General features: G+C 42.9%; 1 protein-coding gene across 1 annotated transcript in view; it reads right to left on the bottom strand.

Annotated features, from left to right (window-relative positions):
• TFCP2L1 (transcription factor CP2 like 1) overlaps positions 1-17,699 on the bottom strand; it is a 46,335-nt gene that overhangs the window by 13,537 nt on the left and 15,099 nt on the right. The window contains exons 3-12 of the mRNA XM_063934029.1: positions 4,954-5,030; positions 4,751-4,856; positions 4,333-4,439; positions 3,754-3,906; positions 3,066-3,176; positions 2,414-2,505; positions 909-957; positions 674-727; positions 492-585; positions 62-152 (exon numbers count right to left, since the gene is read on the bottom strand). Coding sequence (XP_063790099.1) covers positions 62-152; positions 492-585; positions 674-727; positions 909-957; positions 2,414-2,505; positions 3,066-3,176; positions 3,754-3,906; positions 4,333-4,439; positions 4,751-4,856; positions 4,954-5,030 — 934 coding nt within the window. The remainder of the gene's footprint in view (positions 1-61; positions 153-491; positions 586-673; positions 728-908; positions 958-2,413; positions 2,506-3,065; positions 3,177-3,753; positions 3,907-4,332; positions 4,440-4,750; positions 4,857-4,953; positions 5,031-17,699) is intronic.

The raw sequence follows: 17,699 nt of genomic DNA, 5'->3' as shown, positions 1-17,699 counted from the left end.
TATTTTTTTTGATAAGCAATATAAAACCCACTTCCTACCACTGCAGGCGACTTGTACCAACCTTCCTTTCACTGCGTTAAAGAGACGAATTCCATCTGCAGGGCCACACACTTGGATAAAATCCTCTTTGGACATCTTTAATAAGTCAGCACCTATAAAACAAAATTTGTGTATGTACATACATGCAAATATATAGTGGTCTGAGTTGGCATTTACACAACAGAATGGCATGTATGTATGTATGTATGTATGTATGTATGTATGCATGCATGCATGCATGCATGCATGCATGTATGTATGCATCTATCTGTAAAATAAAATCCTGCACAACAGATTTTAGTCCAATTCAGAACAATACACAGTATCAGTATTGGAATGAAGACAGAAGTTATTAGGAGGACAGGAAGTGATCTTACCCGTTCAAAAAGCCAGATTTAATGGATTGTACAGGTTTGGTAAACGGTTTTCTAGATCTAAAACATATGACATACCTGAGAAACTAGACAGAAGTCTGCAATACTGGGGAAACCGGTTGCGCTGTAACCATTGCTGGACATCCTGTATGGTTGCCGAAGGCACAAGATTCTGTTTAAAAGCAAATCCCAAATCAAATAGGAGCCAATGAAATAGGAGAAAGCATTCTACATTTTTGTTTAGGAAAACAAATATTTACCTTTCCTTTACCATCTGGAGTCCAAGCCTCAGTATGGAATCCAGTAATAGTTTTCTGAAAGAAAAAAAAAAAAAAGTTATTTATTAAAAGAACAAAGATGCACCATGTTCTGAGGCTAAATGCCAATTGGTTACTGAAAATGTATCTTTATCACTTCATTGCCAGGAACACTAAAATTACATTGCAGAGTGAATTTTTTTGTGTGCTAAAGTTCTCACATATCATGCATACTAACCTCATTCCTAATGGGAGGAGGTTCCACCTGAGGGGTTGGAGAGCAGTTGCTGCAACAGACAAAAAAATGTGACAATTAGGAACATGCCATGAACATAACAAAAGAAAAATGAGTGACGGACATTGCTGCTGTCCGCAATTTAAGTGCTGAATCTCTGCAGATGGCAGACATACAGATGTATGGTGTGCCAATCTGCGATGTCACAGCCTGGCATGCCATGCAGCATGCCACATCGGAGCAAAATGAGCATGGCTACATCTGCATAACTACTTCTCCATACAGCCTTAGATGCCACAATAATGAATGTCGCTTCTCGAGAGAACAAGGCTCATAAATCTGGCATTATGGTTATACATGCTGTAGAGTATGATACATTTGACCTGCATAAAAAGCTGCAAAGACCAGAATACACTGTAGCTTGACCATATGGCATCCTCAGCAGTTCAATTACCTAACCCTTAGAGTTCACAATGAAGCACAGTCTTAAAAGCACATAGTACTAACCCCAGGGCCGAAACTAGGATTTTTCTCACCCGGGGCGAGACATTAACTCGCCTACCCCCACCCCCTTCATACTCAACTGTGTTATTTATTTGGGCTACAGATTAAAAAATAAAACAACCCATACATTGATACATAAAACACTCACAAACACATATATGCACACATACATATGCATAAATACATATGGGCCGGGGCTGTATCACAGATGGTCAGCAACCCAACACTGGGATCCCAGCTGTAAAATGGGGACAGTGGAAGGGGGGCGGGGAGGCGAGCACAACGAAGGTTCTATTCCCACGCCACAGGTTCTACTCCCACTCTGAGTGTCATGGACAACCACGAGTGGGCATAGTCCCTGTTAGTCGGCATGCCGACTGTCGGGATGTTCAGGGGGCCGGTCACATAACTACATCTCATACATATATAGTGACACGTATACATACAGTGACACACGAGCACACATACAGATATGTAGTCACATACAGTGACCCTTCCCTGAGTCATACTCACTATTTATGGTGTGATGCTGCTCTTTTCCCCCCTTCTCTCCCATGCTACTGGCTGGTTGGCATGGCACTGTGTACAGTGCAGTTTAGCCCCACCCCCTTTTCGGACCTCAGGATGCTTTTTTTCTAATGCAGCAGTGCACTGCAATGATTAAATGCACTGGCGGGGAGGGGAGGGGGTAACTTGTCCCCTGCGCTCACTCTTAATCCTGCTCTGCCGATCACACACTGCAAAGATGAAACAAAGTAAATTACAGCTCACAGCAGCAAGGACTGCTGGGAAATGTAGTTTATTTTCAGTTTCATCTCAGCAATGCCTGTGTGCTCGGCGATGGCTTCTTCATATGCGGCACTGGCTCTAAGCAAACGCTGCCGCACAGGGAGGGGGCGTCAGGGGGGATTAAAGTGCCAGCTCGGCGCTCTCACCAATCTGGCGCCCAGGTCACATGCCCCCCTAATTGCAGCCATGACTACCCTAAATGAAACAACACTTACCCATCTCCGATAGTGAAACTGTTTGGTGAGCTGTTGTAACCAGGAGAAGAAGAGTTGTTCGACTGGTAAGGCAATTCTGGCCATGGAGAACACTAGGAAATAAAGAGCTTTATGTTAAGATAAATGGCAAACAATGGTCCAAGAGGCCACAGGGAATGTCACAAAATATATTAAAGCAAATAAAAACCTACAAAGATTTAATAATCCACAGTAACCAAATAGATATAAAGCATACATAGACATTCCCTTCCTCATTCACATACTAGCGTCTTTCTGGAACGAACAGTGGTAACTGGCTATAGTAGTGTATATAAAATGTTACATGTCCATTCTGACAAGGTTACTGTTAATGACCTAGCAGCATTTTTATGCAACATACTGCTTGCGTGGGTCTTGTACACAAAAGTACAAAAAAGTGTTTCCAGCTGCTTCTCTTCTCATTTTAATGTGTGATCAATACAATGACTATCTGCATGTCCAACATAAATGAGAGAGAGAGAGAGAGAGAGAGAGAGAGAGAGAGAGAGAGAGAGAGAGAGAGAGAGAGAGAGAGAGAGAGAGAGAGAGAGAGAGAGAGAGAGAGAGAGAGACATGGATGCAACCTGCACAGTGAACTACCTCGATTTCATAACTATAAATTGGTGTTTCTCACCTCCGTCAAGATGGTGGTATCATAGGATGCCTGGTATTTTTCTCTCTCCTGAGCAGTTCGCTTATCGATCTTCTCACGATCAGTCTTCTGTTTTCTGTCCGCTCCTTTGGGCTGCATATCCACAAGACAACAATTTAAAACTATATTTGTTAAAAAGATTACCTTGAAAGCCAAATATAAAACTACCCATCCCCTCCAAAAAAAAAAGTAAAAAATTTTTGCAATAAGTCTTGGTGTGTTCAATAATATCTCGGAGCACGGGATGTCGGCGCTTAGAATACCACCGGCATCCCGATGTTTAAGATCCCGTCAGGGGCGAGTTAAGCTTTAGTAACTCGCTCCCCTAGCCCCCTAACCCTCCCTTACCGCAGCCTAACCCTAACCCCCCAACCTAACCTTAACCCTCCACCCTCATTGGCTAAACCTAACCCCTGCCATCGGTGGTGCCTAACCCTAACCTCCCTACCCCCGCAGCCTAACCTTAACCTCCCGGGATCCCAATGTTTTCTGGATGCCGGTGTCTGTTCTGATGGTTGTCGGGATTCCGGCGTCGGTATTTCAGCAGCCGGGATCCCAACAGCCGGCATGTTAAACGTAAGCCATATCAGATATCTTTCATACTGTAAATGCTAATTACAGCCACCACCAAAACAAATTTTTATATATTTTCTGGAAGACAAAACGGTACCTTGAACACCTTGATCTGGCAGCTAGCAGAATGTAAATGTTCTGTGTATTCTCCGTTCTCATTTTGTTTAAATGTGTCAATCTGAATTCGAAATGGCACGCCCTTCTCTCCTCCATGCTTTCTAGGAGTGAACTCTGTGCTGATACAATGTACCTTTTGATAATTAAAACAGAGTTATATTATGCACTGACATTTAAAAGCCTTAATTTGACAACAAACCACTATCAAACTTAACTTAATTTTACCGAAATTGGGATGGGCTAACGAAAAGTAACATATGAAACATGTGTAAAACATTTTACACATAGCTGCATGAAAAACTATTCATAGGCCAAGTGTAAATGGTCAGTAAAGTAATATCATGCAACAGTGAGAGAAACAGCTGCCGGAGCTCATGCAGCCACTATTGGCCAGATATTTGTCTATTAACCTGAAGCTCCTGTTCAAGGATTGAAAGCCTGTATTGGCTTCACAGCACAGGGGGAACATCTGGAGATAGTGGACCTATATGACCTCTCTCCACTTTTCTATGGTGTTATGGTCCTTATAAACCTCCAGGCAGAAACAGTGCCCCAATACCTGAATAAATGCAGATGATCGTTTGGTGGGATCCCACAGAAACTCTACAGTGTTTAGCTGTGTTGGACTAGCTCTGGGATCCAATATACCAACCGACAATGGGATATCTGTTAAAAGTAAATATTGGAATAGGTCAATATAGATGTAAACGGATATTGAGGAGGAAGGTTACATGTCTAGGAAAGACAGAAAGGTTCTAGGAGGAAACAGAAAAAGGAAGAACAAAAGAAATCCATTGAAAGTTTAGCTTCACAAACTTACTTGGAAAAACAGTAAAGTATAAAAATATAGGGTGATTTTAACACACAAAGTGGAGCTGTTGCACCAAGACTCAGATGGCTCTTCTCTGCTTTAGATGTCATTGGTGGTAGAGATTTTAAAGTGTGTACAAGTTTTCAAACCTCACCCTTACACTAACCTATGTCCAGAATGCGATCCCCGGGCCGGCTCCATCTCCAGCCTTCTAGCTGTTGATGTTCCGTATACTGCAGACGCCGGTCATGGAAAACAACTCGGATGATACTCTAAAGCATGGGTAAGAAAGGGGGGGGCATAAGTACTGCTTCACAGAACACTCTCCCCAGACATGACCCACCCTCTGTGATTCTGCTTGTTAAATACCTTGATATATTTAGTATTCAGCTCTTGGTACTCTCCCAATTTTCGGTTGTCAAGCAGACGAATTTCATAGGGTTGTCCTGAAATTAATGAAGATATGATTCAATCTTTCTTGTAATGCAATTACCTATTAATAGTTATATATCCAATATATTTACAAGGTTGTATTCCCTGAAAAATCATAAGTGCTATTAGTAAATATTGAGAGCTTATATATGTATTAAAAAATTACAAATAAGAAATTTGTGAGATATGTACATTTCTAGACCACCATGCAACTTGGGCAGACACACAGCATACACAACCTGCTCACTACAATGAAACTGTGACAAAGAGATAAAACAAACATATGCACAGACAGTAACTTCACAACTCAGTATATTTACTACCCTAAAATTGGACTATTTGGAGCTAATATCACATACACCTCTGGTCCCATGCAAAACACATCTTTGCAACGGAATACTTCAGATTACATCATGACACACACCACTCCAGTCATCATGCCTAAATCACAAATAACCTAAAAGAATCCTTTCATCAGAAAAGAAGTCATCCCATTCCGCATGAAAGAGGAAACCTATTCTCATGTTTCTGCATTACACACTGACTTGATAAACAATTTACAGCTTTAAATTTACCATACAAAAATAAAATCTGGATTTAACCCCCCAAACATGGGCCAGACATTTCAACATCTGTCCCTGTATAAGCTTAGCAGGGGGTGAATACACATAAGAAGATATATAATCCAAATATATGCCACATAAAGAGAGGTCACATAAAAAAAGGATATCACTTTAATTGGTCAACATAATTCTATACTTGCAAAAACACATACAGAACATTACTTGCAGGCAGGGATTATAGCAGTCGTGTGATACATGGTTGTGATACATAAGGGGGGGGGGGAGGGGTTAGTAACCCCCCCATCCCCCCTTTCTACCTCCATACCTCTCCTGAAACAGTGAGTTTCACACAGTAACAAATAGCCCGAGGAACGGAGTGTTCTAGGTAACTAGTTATTCCACCCAAGAATGACAAAGCGGTTGGATATGAAATGCTCGGTGCCTAGTAATTAACATGGTACTGAGCAATTACTTTGTTTCTAGATCAGCAGCCAAATACTATGCCAACTTTTGTAATGAATTTGTGGGAAAAGTAGATGGAGATAGGAGAGGTTTTACCATGCAGGTACTAGCGTTATCCTGTGGACGAGCTTCTACAGGTAAGCATGATGTCACAGGACAAGCTGTGATAAAAGGTTATCTGGAAAAACCTGTCGCTTGTTTTTATGTATTTTACTAAATCTTGATAAAGTAATACTCATGTGTATATTCTTTAAGGGTCTGTATAGTACTCCATTACACAGGTCGTTGAGATGACCACAATATTACTAGACTTCAGTCAGAGCAATACTAAATATATAATCAATCATTCTTATGCAAGCAGTACACAATTCATTGCTCACATACATACAAACATCTTTACCTTTATGTGACCATGAATTTCTATACCCCCCTGGGATACAGAAGCCAGACAAGACAAACCGTACCCAAAATGACTGCATGTTATAAGGACTGGCTACCTGGCTAATGGGATTTGTAAAGTCCTTCTTCCACCATACCCCCTTACCAGACCAAGCAACAAATTCAGATTTTACAGTATTTTAAACACAAAATGTAGGTAAACCTAAAACCTATTCAGTACCAGACATACATACATACATACACTCATTCATAATACATCAGACATATAAAAAAAAAACACGTAGTCAGATTACTCAGTCATGACATAAACACACAGAAAACGCAAGAAAATAAAAATCAGTAACTTTATTTTTGGACAGAGGTCGAATTGCTTTGGATCCCTAAACAGTTGGACGAGCAGTTCTACAACCAAGGACATTCCTCCAGCGTACGCCCCATAGCAAAAGGTAGAGGGAGAAATGTGAAATAGATACCTGTGAGAAGGGAGTAATTTTAGCATCACCTCCAAATGGTGTAACATCAGGATTTTCTCTACCCACCCACCTACAAAAGGTAGCAGGATGAAGGTTTCTGAGCATCACCCAAGCAGGCCAATTCTTTCAAGTATAAGCCTTTTCTCCACAGGAAAACAGGTGAAAGAAAACAGGTCAGAACTGGGAAAACAAAACACTCCCTCAGATTTGCAAACATAGCTACACAAAAATCATAGAGAAGAGAGTGGACGATGGAAATGAGTCCTGCGGAGAGAGGGTGGAATGAGATCATACATTACACTGGATCCCCAGTGATGACTGAATATAGACACGCCAGCCCTAGTGGGTGCAGAAACACTAACCTAAGAGAGCTTGTATGCTGGTTTCTTCAGGATTAAAGCTCAGGACAATTATGTGCTGCGCAGTGTTGGTTAGTTACCAATTCTGATGGCGTTTGACACTTTCATTACATGAGGTGATAAAACATTTAATACTTGACCGTTACAGAAGCAAATCAGAACTAATACTGAGAACTCTGAAGAAATGGTACTGCTCTCTTAAGCTTGTGTACCGGCTTAGTCACCATTATACATCATACAGATGAAACACCTCTGGCGCTTGTGGAACTACAAGTCCCAGGAAGCTTCAGCTTATTACACAACAGCCAGAGAGCCGAAGGATGGCTAGCACTGGTATAGACAGTCATTGCTGGGGATAAGAGGCGCTACAAAGTTTAATATATGGATCACAAACAGATCTATACATTCATAAATGTTGGAACAGGATATGAACAAACAGTGAGGAGAGGGAAACACCCATTGCACAATGTACTTTGCACATAGAGGAGAAAGAAAAAAAATAAATAAAAATTATATAATGTAATCTCTATCACAAATTAGTACATACCTGTTCCACCATGTGAGAAATGCTGCACAATGTTATCAGTTACACTATAATTTATAGCATCAATAAGCTCATCCAAACAGAATTGCGTGCCCCTGCAACATTTACAGCTACAAATATTCTACGAAAAAAACACATTTCTTCGGTAGTCCCTAAAAAGCTTTACAGCGAGTACAGAAGAGGCCGATCTCTAATGCCACCATAACGGAAGAAGTTATTGTTTTACAGAGTGAGCTCCACTGGAAAAAGCACTATAAATAAGCTGGTTACACAGGAATGTTCTGCATTACCCATTGGAAATAAACTGCAAATATTAACCTGTCAATCTTCCCCAAGAAAGGGACCAACTTCGAGTGCATGGGGACATAACTCTAGAGTCCATTATTATGGAAAACCATTTTTGGTTGGTACAGCTCTCAACCCACACCCACTTTCTCTGCTTCTATCACCTGATGTACAGTACTCTGGATAATGGGGTCTGTCTCATCTTATCTGCCTTCACAGTGGATCAAAATAGAATACTTTTAGGTTTCTCAATGCTTTTTCACAGAATGAAGGTTTACATTTTTTTTTTTTAATCTTTCAAATAAAGATAACGGGAAAAAATAAATAAAAAAAACCTCATGGGGGATCAGCGGGTGCACACTATTCATTCACATAACCAGCACCAAGGCGCTGTGTGCCGTTCCCTACACATAGCTTGCAAAATAAAAATAGATGCTTTTAGGTTTGCAGGTCTAAGTTACTACACTGCCATGCTGTACATCACTGCCCATCGGTCAACACAGTATGACCCAGTGGCTGCACAGAGGACCAGCTGCTCGGGAAATGTAAACTTAACCACCCCTCGGCCCCCACAATATATACATAGCATTTTTTTTGGGGGGGGGGGGGGCGGGGAGGAAGAGCCAGTTAAGCGGTTAACACATTTTTAAAAGCTGCTTAAAATTACACGTTAACTTAAGCATTTTTATCCATTCCAATTATATCTATATCTCATTATTTATTTATTTTTATCCAGCCAGTTGACACCTTTTAAGAGCCCCAATTGCTTTGCATTTGACTACTAATACTTCTACAGGTGAAACTCAGAATATTAGAATATCATGCAAAAGTTCATTTATTTCAGTAATTCAACTTAAAAGGTGAAGCTAATGTATTATGTAGACTCATTACATGCAAAGTGAGATATTTCAAGCCTTTATTTGTTATAATTTTGATGATTGGGGTTTAAAGTTTAAGATCACCTCAAATCCAAAATCCAATATTGCATAAAATCAATAAAAATAAAATAAAAAGGTATTTTAAATACAGAAATGTCGGCCCACTGAAAAGTATAATCATGCATATCTACTCAGTATTTGGTTTGTGAACCTTTTGCATGAATTACTGCGTCAATGCGGCGTGGCATTTATCAGCCTGTGGCACCGCTGAGGTGTTATGGAAGACCATGATGCTTCAATAGCAGTCTTCAGCTCTTATGCATTGTTTAATAAACAGATCTTGACCAGGGCATGGGGAATTCTATAGCAATTACTTTTAGAATTGAGGAGTGATTAAATGAAATCCCCAGCTTGCTGTGACAATATCTAGTTGTTCCTTTTGATGTGTACGAACAGCACTTTGACTTTAAGTGTTAATTAAAATCTAAATAATTAGTAACCATGGACCAGCCCCAACTTTGGAAATTTGGAATTTAACTTCCTAAAGGATCATATTAATGCAAACAACCTATAAGGCAAGGAACCATGAAATCAGATATTGCCATTTATGTTGGTGGAATATGGTTTAAAAAATCATTTAATTTAGTAGAGGTGTGATGGATAAAAATAGGATTTTAATTACCTACCGGTAAATCCTTTTCTCATAGTCCATAGAGGATACTGGGGTCCACATTAGTACCACTGGGTATAGATGGGTCCACTAGGAGCCATTGGCACTTTAAGAACTTGATAGTGTGGGCTGGCTCCTCCCTCTATGCCCCTCCTACCAGACTCAGTCTGGGAAACTGTGCCGGAGGAGACGGACATACTTTGTGAGAAGGATATAAAAGAATAGTGGTGAGATTCCGAACCAGCACACACAAACTAGAGGAAAGCCAAGCTAACCAAACTTTAAACCAGGAACAGCAACCGCTGAACCAACAATACTTAAAGTAACAGTGCAGGAAGAAACAAAGCACTGGGCGGGCGCCCAGTATCCTCTATGTACTTTGAGAAAAATAATTTACTGGTAGGTAATTAAAATCCTATTTTCTCTTACGTCCTAGAGGATACTGGGGTCCACATTAGTACAGTGGGGGATGTACCAAAGCTCCCAAACCGGGTGGGAGAGTGCTGAGGTTCTTGCAGAACTGATTGGCCTATGAGGACCTTCAGTTTGGTCAAAGTATCGAACTTGTAGAACTTGGCAAACGTGTTCGAACCTGACCAAGTAGCTGCTCGGCAGAGCTGTAAAGCAGAGACACCCCGGGCAGCCGCCCAAGAAGAATCCACCAACCTAGTAGAGTGGGCCTGTACAGATTTTGGACACAGCAAACCTGCCATGGAATAAGCATGCTGGATAGTAAGCCTGATCCAGGGTGCAATTGTCTGCTTTGAAGCAGGACACCCAATTTTATTGGGATCATAGAGAACAGTGAGTCAGATTTTCTGTGACGAGCTGTCCGCTTCACATAGATCTTCAAAGCCCTCACCACATCCAAGGACTTTGAAGTAGCAGATGTGTCGGTAACCACTGGAACCACAATAGGTTGGTTGATCTTAAACGCAGACACCACCTTTGGAAGAAATTGCTGACGAGTTCTGAGTTCAGCCCTATCTTCATGAAAAATCAAATAGAGGCTTTTGTGAGACAATGCCCCCTGCTCCGACACATGCCTCGCAGAAGCCAGGGCCAACAGCGTGACGGCCTTTCACATAAGAAACTTGACATCTGCGTCCTGTAAAAGCTCAAACCATTCCAATTGCAGGAACTGCGACACCACATTAAGATCCCAAGGTGCCGTAGGAGGCACAAAGGGCGGTTGGATGTGCAGAACCCCCTTCAAAAACGTATGAACCTCAGGGAGAGAAGCCAATTGTTTCTGGAAGAAAATGGATAAGGCCAAAATCTGGACTTTTATGGAGCCCAAACATAGGCCCACATCCACACCCGACTGCAGAAAAAAGAGAAAACGTCCCAGTTGAAATTCCACCACAATAAATTTCCTGTTCTCACACCAAGAGAAGTATTTTTTCCAAATACGGTGGTAATGTTTAGACGTTACCCCATTTCTGGCTTGTATCAGGGTTGGAATAACCCTATCCGGGATCCCTTTCCGGGCTAGAATTTGACGCTCAACCTCCATGCCGTCAAACGTAGCCGCAGTAAGTCTTGATAGACGAACAGCCCCTGTTCGAGAAGTTCCTCGCGAAGAGGTAGAGGCCACGGGTCGTCTAGGAGCATCTCCAATAGATCCGCATACCAGGCCCTTCTTGGCCAGCCTGGAGCAATGAGAACTGCTTGAACCTTTTCCCTTTTTATTCTTTTGAGAATCTTTGGGATCAGTGGGAGTGGTGGAAACACGTACACCATCTGGTAGACCCATGGAGTCACCAGAGCGTCCACCGCCACTGCTTGTGGGTCCCTCGACCTGGAATAATATCGCTTGAGCTTCTTGTTGAGACGTGAGGCCATCATGTCAATTTGTGGTATTCCCCACCGACGTGTCAAGCACCCGAACACCTCCGGGTGAAGGCCCCACTCTCCTAGGTGGAGGTCGTGTCTGCTGAGGAAGTCTGCTTCCCAGTTGTCTACTCCCGGAATGAAGATCGCGGACAATGCCACAGCATGCCTTTCTACCCAGAGGAGAATCCTTGTTACCTCTGACATTGCTGCTCTGCTCTTCGTTTCGCCCTGTCGGTTTATGTACGTTACTGCCATCACATTGTCCGACTGAACCTGAATGGCTTGATCTTGAGGATGTGATGCCTGTAGAAGGGTGTTGTATATGGCCCTTAGTTCCAAAATGTTGACTGGAAGAAAGGCTTCCTAACTTGACCATCTTCCTTGGAACTGTTCCCCCTGGGTGACCGCTCCCCAACCTCTGAGGCTTGAGTCTGTGGTTAGCAGAATCCAATTTTGAATCCCGGACCTCCGGCCAGGTGAGAAGAAGTCTGAAGCAACCACAGAAGGGAAATCCTGGATTTTGGCGACAGACTGATCCTCTGGTGCATGTGAAGATGCGATCCGGACCAATTGTCCAACAGATCCAGCAGGAAGGGCCTTGCGTGAAACCTTCTGTACTGCAGCGCTTCGTAAGCTGCCACCATCTTCCCCAGAAGGCAAATGCATAGATGCACCGATATCCGGGATTGTCTTAGAACATCCCGCACCATTGACTGGATCACCAATGCCTTTTCCAATGGAAGGAACACCTTCTGTGCCTCCATATCCAGTATCATCCCCAGGAATGGAAGCCTCCGTGATGGTTCCAGATGAGATTTTGGTAGGTTCACAATCCACCCGTGATCCTGTCGGGTTGAGAGGGCAATGTTGTCCAACAACCTCTCCCTGGATGGTGCTTTTATCAGCAGATCATCCAGGTATGGTATTATGTTTAATACCTGTTTGCGGAGGAGAATCATCATCTCTGCCATTACCTTGGTGAACACCCTCGGTGCCGTATAGGAGGCCAACTGGCAAGGCCTGGAACTGGTAGTGACAATCCTGTAAGGCAAACCTTAGATAAGCTTGACGAGGCGGCCAAATCGGAATATGAAGGTACACATCCTTGATATCCAGAGACACCAAGAATTCCCCTTCCACTAGCCCTGAGATCACCGCTCTCAGAGACTCCATCTTGAACTTGAACACCCATAAGTATAGGTTCAATGACTTGAGATTTAAAATGGGCCTTACTGAACCGTCCGGTTTCGGAACTACAAACAGGTTGGAATAATAACCCTGACCTTGCAGCTGAAGTGGAACTGGAACAATGACCCGAGTCTGGACCAGTTTTAGAATTGCTTCCTGTAAAGTCATACTTGCTTCTTGAGAAGCTGGTAAGCCTGATTTGAAGAATCTGTGAGGTGGGAGTTCCTGAAACTCCAGTCTGTAGCCCTGGGCTATAAGATCTTTGACCCAGGGATCCTGGCATGACGTTGCCCATATGTGACTGAAGAGTCTCAAACGGGCTCCCACCTGCCTGTCTTCCAGGCAGTGCGGTCCACCATCATGCTGAAGGCTTAGAGGAAGCAGAACTGGGGTTCTGTTCCTGTGATCCTGCAGTTGCTGGTTTTCTGGGTCTACCTCTATTGCCTTTAAAAGGCCGTAGAAGACCCTTTGGTTTTGTTTTTAAACTTCGCTGTCCGAAAGGAATGCCGAGTTGGAGCAGTGTAGGATTTTCTAGCCGGGGGAGCGGCAGAAGGAAGGTTTGGAGACTTACCCGCCGTAGCCTTGGATATCCACGTATCCAGTTAATCTCCAAAAAGGGCTTCACCTGTGAAAGGTAGACTTTCCAAGCCTTTCCTGGAATCCGCGTCCACAGTCCACTAGCATAGCCACAAGCCCCTGGGTGCTGACACTGCCATGGCAGTGGAGCGTGCATTGAGTAAACCAAGTTAGCAGAATCCTGTATGTGTTGTAGGAGTAAAGATACCTCCCCCATGGTTAAGGAATCTAACCAGTCAATTAGATTACCTGACCATTTTGCAATGGCCCTAGAGATCCATGCACAAGCTATAGTGGGTCTCTGGGCCACCCCCGCAGTTGTGTACAGAGATTTGAGAGTGGTCTCAATCTTGCGGTCTGCAGCATCCTTCAAGGAAGCTGCCCCAGGAACAGGTAAAGGAAGCTGCCCCAGGAACAGCCTAGAAACCGATGCGTCAACTATCAGTGGGTTTTCCCATTTTTTCCTATCACCCTGAGGAAACGGGAAGGATGTGAGTAACAGTTTTGGGACCTGAAACTTCTCGTCAGGATTTACCCAAGTTTCTTCAAATAGGGAATTTAGGACCTCATTCAGAGTTGATCGCACCAAGCAACTTTTTGCTGCTGGTGCGATCAACTAATCTCCACCTATAGGGGAGTGTATTTTAGCATAGCAGGGCTGCGTTCAATTGTGCAGCCCTGCTATGCTAAAAAACAAGTTTCACTCAAAACAAGACCAGCCCTGGACATACTTACCCTGTGCGACTGATCCAGCGATGATGGGGCTGGCTTTGACATCACACCTCCACCCTCCGTTTGCCTGGACACGCCTGCGTTTTACTTACCACTCCCCGAAAATGGCAGCAAACGGTAAGTTGACGCCCTGGAACGCCCTCTTGCTGTACATCTCCCTGCGGTCACCGCTGCGACCGCTTTCTTCTCCGTCAGCGCGGTTGCCGGGCAACGACGAGCGTAATCAATGCGCACGCCACGCATGCACATTCAAGACCCGTTCGCACTGCAGCGTGCGAACGGTTCGGAATGACGCCCTTAATTCCTTAGATGCATGGAAAGTAGCTGAGGATTTCTTTCACATTAAAATAAGATTCCTCCTCTGATGCCTTATTATGGATGTGCAGGACGTCTCTAATAGCTTCCATCAGGGCCTGTATTCCCTGTGACAAAGCAGCATCCTCCCTCCCGAGTCCACCTCACCATCCTCTGGGTCCGATACATCATCATCATCAACCTGCATTATTTGGGCCAGGGTACGCTTCTGTGGACAAATGGCAGGGGTCTGAGACGCTAGAATGACCACTGAATCCCTATTCGTCAGCTCATCAATAGATTGCCTTAAGTATTGCATCTCCTTCTCATTTTGAGATAATTTATTTGAAATATTTGAAAATCATCCCTTTTAATGAATCTAACCATACTGGTTCAGACCCACTAGCCTGAGAATGTGTACTATCCTGAGTACACGGCAGTGAGCCCCCAGATTGGGAGAAACACTCTGCTGTGCATGAAACACACTCCTTTGACATAGTAAATGTAAAAGAACACACACACACACACACACACACACACACACACACACACACACTGATGAATAGGTTAAAAGCACAGTTAACCCACACAGAGCCCCCTTGGGAGACACAGAGTATGATGGAGCCAGCCACACACCACTCTGATAGCTAATTATATTGTAGCTGGATCGCAAACTAAGCATTTGTAATAAAGGCTCAGTATTCTAATACTGCTCTCCCCCTTTGCTATGACCCCCTGGTACCGCTGAGGCAAGCTGGAGTCCTTGTGGAAGGGCTGCACTTCCCTGCCAGTCTGTCTGTGTATAGCTGCAGAGGGAAAATGGCGCTGGTGAGCTGCTGGATCCGCTCATAGTGAAGCACCGCCCCCGTAATGGCACACGGTCTTCCCGTTTTTTTATACTGGCTGAGGAATGTTTGTTGCTTAACAGTGGGTTAGAACCTCTAAGCTAGTTTGCCAGTGTGGGTATTTCATTAGTGGCTCAGCGTGCCCCTCACAGCGGGACACACGCACCACATGTCATCCTGACCCCTGGAGCGCAGCCTGCATGTCAGCGCTGTGCTCCACACCCTTATGCCACCATTGAAGCCCCAATCTTCTGTCTTCTGGCTCTGTTAGGGGTGGCAGCGTGCTGCGGGTCTGTACGCTCGCCATGGTGGGGTTTGCGAATAGGACCCTCAGGAGCTCAGTGTCCTGTCAGCGGGGAAAAGGACCATTAACACCCCCCCCCCCCCCCCACCCTCCTAAGTCCCACGAAGCAGACAGGCTGTTGCCAAAGAGCGCTGTCTGAAAACAAAATAAATGTAGAAAACTCTTCAAGAGCTTCCCTAGGCGTGACCAGCTCCTCCGGGCACATTTTCTAAATGGAGTCTGGTAGGAAGGGCATAAAGGGAGGGCTGGCACACTATCAAGTTCTTAAATTGCCCATGGCTCCTAGTGGACCCATCTATACCCCATGGTACTAATGTGGACCCCAGTATCCTCTAGGACGTAAGAGAAATTAACTGCGTAGAAAATTATATATTATAATTTAATGCCGGCTGCTGTTGGATATAATTTAATGCCGGCTGCTGTTGGATATAATTTAATGCCGGCTGCTGTTGGATATAATTTAATGCCGGCTGCTGTTGGATATAATTTAATGCCGGCTGCTGTTGGATATATATATATATATATATATATATATATATATATATATATATATATAGAGATAGATATATAGAGATAGATATATAGAGATAGATATATAGAGATAGATATATATAGAGATATATATATAGAGATATATATATAGAGATATATAGAGATATATATATATAGAGATATATATATATATATATATATATATATAGAGATATATATAGAGATATATATATATATATATATATATATATATATATATATATATATAGAGATATATAGAGATATATATATATAGAGATATATATATATATATATATATATATATATATATATATATAGAGATATATATATATATATATATATATATATATATATATATATATATATATCTCTTTCCAACAGCAGCCGGTACTCATCACATCAGGACAACTTGCTCCGGTGCCAGAATCTATAGTAGTAGGGCTCCAGAAAAAAACGGCACTCAGAGACAGCAGGTATCATCAAAAACATGTTCATTTATTACTGTTTTTTACATTTTAACACATAGCTTCCACAGGGCTTGTTTTTACACTATCCTTATCAAAACTTCTGTTTGCATACAAGCTGCTTACATAGATTATTTAGCGCTAGATGTAATTCCAAACCTTCATCATCAAAAACGCGTTTTAATCCATGGGTCAATGTTTCAGGGCTCTCTATCTCTCTATCTATAATCTCCACGGGGTACTCTGTAAAACACGGCACAAACAGCAGGTTTATTCTGCAACGCTTTGATTCATAGTCATTCAAAATGAACGGAAAGCTGAAAAATCAAACGCTTGGTATAAACCAGCAGTAAACAATCAGGTGGTTTATACAGATCGTTTGATTCTTTCAGCTTTCTGTGCATTTCTACTGTTAATGGTTGTTGTGGTAACAAACGGCTGATTACGTCATTACATGTGGGCGTCAGCCTTCCGGTTCCGGACGCCGCCAGCACAGTTTGGATGTGGGGATACAAGGTGAGCTAATTGTGTTTTATATGCCTAAAGACAATGAATTAAATCATCGCAACGTTGCAGAATGAGCCTGTTTCTGCCATTTTTTACACATAAATAAATAAATAAATAAATAGAAATACATAAACAAATAATTGTATAATTGTCCCAAGTTACACATATCAGAGGAGATCAACTACTCGTTATTAGCAGAAAGTTTACATTCCATCATGCCAGGCACATGGGAAAATCCTTTGCATTAAAGAGCAAATTTTATTCCAACAGTATATTAACAGATAACGGCAAATAAAGGTGACTTCATCTACAAATACACAGTTCTGAAAAGCATATTTCCAGCCTTTTTATCGTCTAGAATGAGATTCTTGTGCTTAAAAACACAGAACAGAAAATTAAAACCACAATCTTCATAGAAACTGCTGATAACATGTTATATGCAGGGAATTTAGCATCTCCCTCAACCCCAACAAGAAAGTTCAATGTGAATGAAGTGGGAAATGGAGTTACCATGACCTGTTGAAGGGAGTTGCATTAGAAGAAGGGGTGGTCTTCTGTATGCCGACTGACGGGATCCCGGCGCACAGTATACCGGCGCCGGGATCCCAACAGCCGGCATACCGACACTTATTCTCCCTCGTGGGGGTCCATGACCCCCCTGGAGGGAGAATAAAATAGTATGGCGCGCGTAGCGCGCCACCGTGCCTGCAGCGTGGCGAGCCCGCAAGGGGCTCATTTGCGCTCACCACACTGTCGGTAAGCCGGCGGTCGGGCTCCCGGCGCCGGTATGC

Source organism: Pseudophryne corroboree, chromosome 7 (genome assembly GCF_028390025.1).
Source record: "Pseudophryne corroboree isolate aPseCor3 chromosome 7, aPseCor3.hap2, whole genome shotgun sequence".
Taxonomy (NCBI): domain Eukaryota; kingdom Metazoa; phylum Chordata; class Amphibia; order Anura; family Myobatrachidae; genus Pseudophryne; species Pseudophryne corroboree.
This window is presented reverse-complemented; position numbering and strand designations above follow the sequence as displayed.